Here is an 8673-nt window from a genome sequence, read left to right on the forward strand (position 1 = left end):
CCCCACCCCTCTCACTCCCCCCACCCCTCTCCTCACCCCTTCCCATCCCCCTCCCCTCGCACTCCACCATCCCCTTCCCCTCTCACTTCCACCCCCACCGCTCACACCTCCCCCCATTCCCCACCCTCACCCATCCCCCTCCCCTCGCATTCCCACCCCCACCCCTCTCACTCCCAATCCCTCCCCTCGCCCTTCCCCCTTCGCCATCCCCCATCCCCCACCCCTTGCACACACCCCACCCCTCCCCATACCCCCACCCCTCATACCTCCCCCAACCCCCATCCCCCCTCCCCCCCACCCCACACACCTCCCCACCCCACCCCAACCTCTCCTCCCAACCCCTACACCTCCCCCCACCCCCAACCCCCATCCCTCTCACTCCCACCCCCACCCCACCGCCAACTCCCACCCCTCACCCCTCACACCACCCCACACCCACCCCTACCCCACACCTCCCCCAACCCCCACCCCTCACACCACCCCCAATCCCCACCCCTCGCACCCCACCCATCCCATCCCACCCCTCATACCCCAACTCCCACCCCACATCCCCAACCCCCACCCCTCACACCACCCCCATCCCATCCCCCACACCTCCCCCCTCCCCCCACTCCCCACCCCACCCCATCCCTCACCCCTCCCACCAACCCACCCACCCCATCCCCCACACCCCTCACCCCTCCCACCAACCCACCCACCCCATCCCCCACACCCCTCACCCCTCCCACCAACCCACCCACCCCATCCCCCACACCCCTCACACCTCTTCCCCAACCCCTCCCCCCACACCCCACCCTACCCCACACACCCCACCCACCCCCCACACCTTCCCCACCCCTCCCACTCACCTCCCCCACCCACCCCACACCCCCACCCCCTCATAGCAGCCCACCGACCGCTACCGACAGATCGCGCAGGAATTCTGGGATGCCCAGGACCCCGAGAAGAAGCGCAGGATCCCGTTATCTCGCCTCAAGGAGCGCATCCTGAGGACCAAGGATGCTGATGGGCTCGCCAACGCCCTGGTCCTTCAGCTCCTGGAGGAGGCGGACAAGAATTATGATGGTTATATCAGCTATGAGGAGTATTTGCAGTTCGTGAGTGGCTTGGACTTGTTGGCATTTTTATTAGTGTTTTGGTTATTATTATCATCGTTATTATTATCATTATTATTGTCCTTATTAGTTCATTGTCATCATTAATGTTATCATTTTTATTATTATTGTCTTGATTATTATTGTCATTATTATTGCCATTATTGTTATTATTATTATCCTTATTAGCTCATCTTTATCATCAATGTTATCATTTTTATTATTTTTGTTTTCATTATTATTGTCGTTATCATCATTATTGTTATCATTATTATTGTCCTTATTAGTTCATTGTCATCATTAATGTTATCATTTTTATTATTGTTGTTTTCGTTATTATTGTCGTTATCATCTTTATTAGCTCATCATCATTAATGTTATCATTTTTCTTATTATTGTCATTACCATTATTATTATTATTATCATTAGTTCATTGTCATCATTAATGTTATCATTTTTATTATTATTGTGATTACCATTATTATTATTATTATCATTAGTTCATTGTCATCATTAATGTTATCATTTTTATTATTTCTGTTTTCATTATTATTGTCATTATCGTTATTATTGCCTTTTTACTGTCATTATCAATATTGTTATTATTACTATTATTTTTTTATAGATTATCATTATTATTATTGTTATTATTATATTGTTGTTATTATTATTATTATTATTATTATTATTACTAATATCATTATCATCATTACTATTACTATCATTATTGCTATTAACATTATCCTTATAATGATTGTTATCAATATTAGTGTCATTATAATTAATTTGTTTATTCTTCATGATAAGATATGAAAATCTAGACACAAATATTTGCATTACTTTGATATATAAAGGAAACTATATTTTCACGAAGCCATATATTGACTCAATGTTTTTTTTTCTCTCTCCTCTTTCCATTAACCTCCCCCTATTTTTGCCACAAACACCTCAACCTCCTTACTCTTTCTCCTCCTCCTCTTCCTCTTCTTCTTCTTCTTCTTCTTCTTCGTTTTCTTCTTCTTCTTCTTCGTCTTCTTCTTCTTCTTCCTCTCCCTCTCCCTCTCCCTCCTCCCTCCTCCTTCTCCCTTCCCATCCCTCTCTATCTCTCTCCACACCCCTCCCCTCCTCCCCCCACCCTCTCTTTCCACGTCCTCCCCTTCCTCTTCCCTTCCCCTTCTCACCCCCACCCTTATCCTTCTCCCTCCACCTACCCCCCATCCTCATCCCCCCAACACTCATCCCTCTCCCCTCTCACCCCAACCCCTCTCCCCCAACCCCTATCCTCCACCCTCTCCTCCCCCTCTCCCTCTCCCCCTACCCCTCTTCCCAAACCCCTACCCCTTCTCCTCCCCTTTTCCCTCCAACCCCTCCCCCTCTCCTCTCCCCCAACCCCCCAACCCCTCTCCCCAACCCCCAACCCCTCCCCTCCCCCTCTCCCCCCTCTCCCCCTTCTCCACCCTCACCCCAACCCCTCTCCTACCTCTCCCCCAACCCCTCTCCTACCCCCCAACCCCGCCCCACCCCCTTCTCCCCCTAACCCCAACCCCTCTCCTACCCCCTAACCCCAACCCCTCTCCTACCCCCTAACCCCAACCCCTCTCCTACCCCCCTTCCCCAACCCTGCCCCACCCCCCACCCTCCCCACCCCCACCCACACCCCAGACGGAAGAGGCGCGTTCCCGGGGCGAGGGGCGCCAGGGCTTCAACCGAGCGGCCCTCAGCGTCCTGCCTCGAGGCGAGCGAACGGCCGAGACGAGACGCTACATCGAGTACTATCGCTGCTGCCCGCCCCCCTTCTTCATGCTGCTGGCGTCGCTAACGGAGGTGGGTGGGGGGGGGGGAGTTATCAAGTTATATCAATAATATCAAGTTATCAAATATCAAGTTAGTTGTTTGTGTTTTTAGGGGTTGTTGTTTTTTTGGTATTTTGTTTTCGTTTGTGTAGCTATGTATGTACGTATCTATATATGTATGTACCCTTTCCTTTCTCTCTCTCTCACTTTCTCTTTCTCACTTTCTCTTTCTCACTTTCTCTTTCTCTCTTTCTCTCTTTATCTATCTATCTATCTATCTATCTATCTATCTATCTATCTATCTATCTATCTATCTCTATCTCTCTCTCTCTCTCTTTCTCTCTCTCTCTCTCTCTCTATTTATCTATCTATCTATCTATCTACCTATCCATTTATCTATCTATCTATCTATCTCTTTCTCTTCATTTCTCTCTCTCTCTATTTTCTCTCTCTGTCTCGCTCTCTCTCTCTTCTTCTCCCTCTCCCTCTCCCTCTCTCTTCTTCTCCCTCTCCTTCTCCCTCTCCCTCTCTCTTCTTCTCCCTCTCCCTTTCTCTCTCTCTCTCTATCTATTTATCTATATATCTATTTCCCTCTCCCTCTCCCTCTCTCTTCTTCTCCCTCTCCCTTTCTCTCTCACTCTCTATCTATTTATCTATATATCTATTTCCCTCTCCCTCTCCCTCTGCCTCTCCCTCTCGCTCTCCCTCCCTCTCTTTCCCTCTTCTCATTCCACAACCTTCCTTCCTTCTATATCCACTCACTCACCCTCCCTCTCTCCCCCTCCCTCTCCCCCCCACCCTTCCCTCCACAGATCGGAGTGTTTACCTACTACGCCCTCGACATGGACCGACCGATGGGCGCCTCCGGTCCCGCCCCCATCTACTCGCCCTTGATCTACAACCCCTACAGGCGCTATGAGGCTTGGAGGTTCATCAGCTACGCCCTTATTCATTCGGGGTGAGTTGTGGGCGTGATGGGCGGTAGGGGGGAGGGGTGGGGATGGGTTGGGGGGGATGATGGGCGGTGGGAGGATGGGGGGTGGGGGGTGATGGGGTTAATGGGGGTGGGCGGTGGGGTTGGTGGGGGGATGATGGGGGGGAGGGTTCTGTGCAATGCGATTTTTCAGCATATGCATGTGCAGTTGTATATAGATATGAAATGAGGAGAGTGACTGGTTTTCAAACATAAGATATTGTAATTACATGCAAGTAACATATGATTAATTTATTCTTAATTAGACCTTCCTCCATAAATAAATCAATGCACCTCCCTTCTCCTTTCCTTCTTCTCTCCTTCTCTTCTCCCCCCCCCCCTTCCTCCTGCCCTCCTTCTCTCATTCCCTCTTCCCCCCTTCCCTCCTTCTCTCCCTCCTCCTTCCCTCCTCCCCCCTTCCCTCCTTCCCTCCTTCTCCCCCTACTCCCCAATTCACCTTCCCCCTTCCCTCTTCCTTCCCTCCTTCTCTCATTCCCCCCTTCCCTCTTTCCTCCTTCCCTCCTTCCCCCCTTCCTCCTTCCCTCCTTCTCCCCCTACTCCCCAATTCACCTTCCCCCTTCCCTCTTCCTTCCCTCCTTCTCTCATTCCCCCCTTCCCTCCTTCCTCCTTCCCTCCTTCCCTCCTTCCCCCCTTCCTCCTTCCCTCCTTCTCACCCTACTCCCCATTTCACCTCCCCCCCTACTTCCCCCTCCCCCCTCCTATAAACAACACCCCTCCCCCCCACCTTTCTATCCCCCCTTCCAACCTCACCCCATCACAAGCAACCAACCAACCCCCATCATCACCTTCCTTTCCACTCCTCCATTGCAACTTCCTCCTCTATTGCAGCTATGTGCATCTGGTGACCAACCTCGTCATGCAACTGCTCTTCGGCGTGTTGCTCGAACTCGTGCATCGCTGGTGGAGAATCATGCTGGTTTACTTAGCCGGTGTCCTTGCCGGCTCTTTAGCTCACTCTCTCACCGCCCCGACCATGTACCTCGCAGGGGCGTCCGGGGGGGTTTATTCCGTCATGTATGCGCATGCGGGGAACCTCGTGCTGGTGAGGGGGGGTTGTTTTTCGTGGGGGGAGGGTTGGGGAGGGGAGGGGAGGGGGGTTAGGGAGGGGAAGGGCTCTGGGAGGGGAGGGGGTTTGGGAGGGGAAGGGGAAAGGGAGGCGTTGGGTGTTTGGGTGTTTGGGAGGGGGTTTGAGAGGGGAAGGGGTTTGGGAAGGGAGGGAAAGAGGGAGGGGTTGGGTGTTTAGGAAGGGAGGGGAAGAGGGAAAGGAGGGGTTTAGGAAGGGAGGAGGGAAGAAGGGGAGAGGTTGAGTGTTTAGGAGGGAAAAAGGGAGTGGGAGAATGAGGGGGAAAGAGAGGAAAGAGGTTGGATATCTGTGTGTTTGAGAGGGGAGAGGTTTGGGAGGGGAAAGGATGGGGAGAGGCTGGGTATATGTGTGTTTTGAGAGGGGAGAGGTTTGGCTGTTGTGCATGGATATTCAGGTACGTGTATGCGTGTATGTGTACCGGCAGTGTGTATATGTATATACGTATTTGTGTGTTTGAGTAGTGCGTACGTGTACTTTCACGTGTGTATGGGTGTGTTTGTCTGTGTTTGAGTGAATGCGTACAAGGGGAAAAAGGAGATAGATAAATGAATAGATGGATAGATAGATAGATAGATAGGTAGATAGATAGATAGATAGGTAAAATTATAAAAAAAAGATCATAAACCCCTAATCAAAAGCCATTAGACCCTAAAGACAATAGTATAAAAAGACAATAAAAATATAATACAAAGATAATGATAAAGAGATAAACATAATATTGCTAATGATGAATAGATTAAAAAAAAAAAAACTAGTCTACACAATTCCCAGCTGATTCTGCGCTCCATCTCCCATCTCCATCTTCATCTCCATCTCCATCTCCATCTCCATCTCCATCTAACTAACTGACATCTCCTGACATCATCTCTCCCTCGACGTCCTTTCGCAGAACTGGTCTGAGATGGAGTACCGTTGGCTGCAGCTGATCATCATCATTTTCGTCAGTGTCTTAGACTTGAGCTATGCCTTCTACGACACCTACGGTAGTGCCACGCCCTCGAACGTAAGATGCCTGCCCTTCGTTCTCTCTCTCTCTCTTGGGACTTTTTTTTTTTTTTTTTCTTTCTTTTTCTTTTTTTTTCTTCTTTTCTTTTTTTTAAGAATTCGTGGGGAAAAAAGGGGAAATGGAATATGTGTTTTATGTGTTGTTTATTTGGTTTTTATTTGTTAATTTGTTTGTTTGTTTGTTTTTTGTCTGTGTTTATTTATTTGTTTGTTTGTCTGTGTTTATTTGTTTGTTTGTTTTTTATTTGTCTGTTTATTTTTTTTATTTGTCTGTGTTTATTTATTTCTTTTTATTTGTCTGTGTTTATTTATTTCTTTTTATTTGTCTGTGTTTATTTATTTGTTTTTTGTCTGTGTTTATTTGTTTGTTTTTTATTTGTCTGTGTTTATTTATTTGTTTTTATTTGTCTGTGTTTATTTATTTGTTTATTTATTTGTTTAGTTGTTTAGTTGTTTAGTTATTAATTTATTTATTTTGTGAAAATAGAAGTAAGTGTATAGAGAGATGTGAAGGTACGTAGAGATAGATAGATAGATAGATAGGTAAAGATGTTGTTACCTAAAAGAAAAGTTTAGATAAAGATACAAAAGAATATATAAACAAATTCCATCATGACACTCATTCCTTCCTTCTATTTTTTCCCCTGAACCACCTCCCTCCCTCCCACCTTCCCTCCCTCCCTCCCTCCCACCTTCCCTCCCTCCCTCCCCTCCCACCTTCCCTCCCTCCCTCAAACCCTCCCTCCCTCAATCCCTCCCCTCCCCTCCCCTACAGACGGGACACATGGCACATCTGGGCGGCGCCATCGCGGGCGTTCTCGTGGGCGTGAGCATCCTGAGGAACCTGCAGCGGAGGAGGTGGGAGCGGGTGTGCTGGTGGATATCCTTCACTATCTACGTCATCCTTGTAGGAACGGCGGTCATCCTCAACGCCTCCCTGCAGGACTACTTCCCCGAGAACGACTACACTTCCTACGCCGACCTGAGGGCGGATTACCTCAAGAGGGCGACGTGAGGTGGGCGGGACGGGGCGGTGCTGTGACGTCATAAGGGGTGGGGGGTGGGGTGGGAGGTGATGCCTGGGATGAGATGACGTAGGACGGAGGAATAGGTTATGACGTAAGAGTAAACGATGACGTGAATGAATGTGATGACGTAAAAAAAAGGGGGGGGGTATATGACGTAAGAGAAAATCAAGGGGGATTATATGACGTAAGAGAAAATTAAGGGGGGGTTATATGACGTAAGAAAAAATCAAGGGGGGTTATATGACGTAAGAGAAAATTAAGGGGGGGTTATATGACGTAAGAGAAAATCAAGGGGGATTATATGACGTAAGAGAAAATTAAAAGAAAGTGATGACGTCACAAGAGGAGAGTCACTCACTCCAGCTGTTTAGAAATACAATCTAAGTTGGTATTCCAATCAGCTGATTTTATTAGCTGAGTTATTACTTGAAGATGAGTTATTCAGGTAACTTATAAACTTTTATTGTATCTTAATTGGTCAGCTGATTGAGCAGATAATATATATTAGACATTTGGATAATAAAAAGACGATGATTTGATATGCTATGGTAATACAGCATCAACGTATCAGTATATCAAATTATATGACATTTAATCAATAAATCTTTGACAGACATTACCTTATTAATGATATGTAAATATATCGGCATGTCAGACATTTTTATCTTGAATAGATATGTTTTTTGGTACCAGAATATATCAAATGATTGTACATGTATAATAGAATAAGAAAGAGTTTGGTATTTCAGTTCTGAAATTGACACTGGATAATTGACAAATTAAGAAAACAAAATGACACAGACTCTCTATCTAAAAAAAAAAAAAAAAAGAGAAAAATATAAGTGATAGTAGGTATTAATTATAAGTAATTATAAGTAACAGGTTCAACTGACTCGCCATTACCATTATTCCCTCAAGAAAAAAAGACAAATTACAAAGACAGTTTCCTATTTTTAAAAAAAATATATAAAAAAGAGAAAGAGAAATTAATTCCATTTTTGAAGTGAGTTTTATTCTCTAACTCAATTTTGATATGAGTTTGAGAGTGTTAATTGAAGTGTTATCATTTTGCTTTTGGAATTGAACTGTCCATGTCATCGCTGTGCCTTTTGTGTGTTCATCAAATATGTACAAGGAGATTTTTTTTAATGAAGTGTCCTTGATAAAAAAAAATGTTTTGAATAAGCACATTAATAACGTAGATACGTGTAAGATTAAAATGAAATAGATTTAAAAAGTAGATATTTGAAGGACCTGTGAAGATTGTAGATTTAATTTATGAAGAGAGAGGGAGAGAGAGAGAGAGAGAGAGAGAGAGAATATTATACGTAGAGAGAGAGCGAGAGAAAGAGAGAGATGACAAATTAGACCTCAGTCTGAACATACATAAATCTACAAAAAAAAAAAATCAAAAGAAATTGGGCAGTAGACCCGTTTTCTATGAGGGTTTGCACAGGTGCAGAATGCAGATCACACCTGAATCTAATCAAGTGTTCACAGGTCCCTTGTAACGCCTAAAGCATAACTTTTCACTGAGACTGGGCTGCCTTAAATGTACTGCGTGCTATAGTTTTATGTACATAAATATATATGTGTGTGTATATGTATATATATATATATATATATATATATATATATATATATATATATATATATATATATATATATATGTGTG

General features: G+C 45.5%; 1 protein-coding gene across 4 annotated transcripts in view; it reads left to right on the plus strand.

Annotated features, from left to right (window-relative positions):
* The window catches only part of LOC122265417 (rhomboid-related protein 2), a 16925-nt gene extending 8508 nt beyond the window's left edge, over window positions 1–8417 (plus strand). For 2 of the 4 annotated variants that reach the window (XM_043034749.2, XM_043034757.2), the window contains exons 3-8: window positions 885–1097; window positions 2757–2918; window positions 3700–3845; window positions 4710–4923; window positions 5855–5968; window positions 6746–8417. In XM_043034749.2, coding sequence (XP_042890683.2) covers window positions 885–1097; window positions 2757–2918; window positions 3700–3845; window positions 4710–4923; window positions 5855–5968; window positions 6746–6985 — 1089 coding nt within the window. In that variant the 3' untranslated portion in view covers window positions 6986–8417. The remainder of the gene's footprint in view (window positions 1–884; window positions 1098–2756; window positions 2919–3699; window positions 3846–4709; window positions 4924–5854; window positions 5969–6745) is intronic. The other 2 variants (XM_043034771.2, XM_043034778.2) reach the window with 2 other exon arrangements.
* The last annotated feature ends 256 nt before the right edge of the window (window positions 8418–8673 follow it).

Source organism: Penaeus japonicus, unplaced genomic scaffold, assembly GCF_977035675.1.
Source record: "Penaeus japonicus unplaced genomic scaffold, GWHDUDI00000001_assembly GWHDUDI00000026, whole genome shotgun sequence".
In the NCBI taxonomy this organism is placed as follows: domain Eukaryota; kingdom Metazoa; phylum Arthropoda; class Malacostraca; order Decapoda; family Penaeidae; genus Penaeus; species Penaeus japonicus.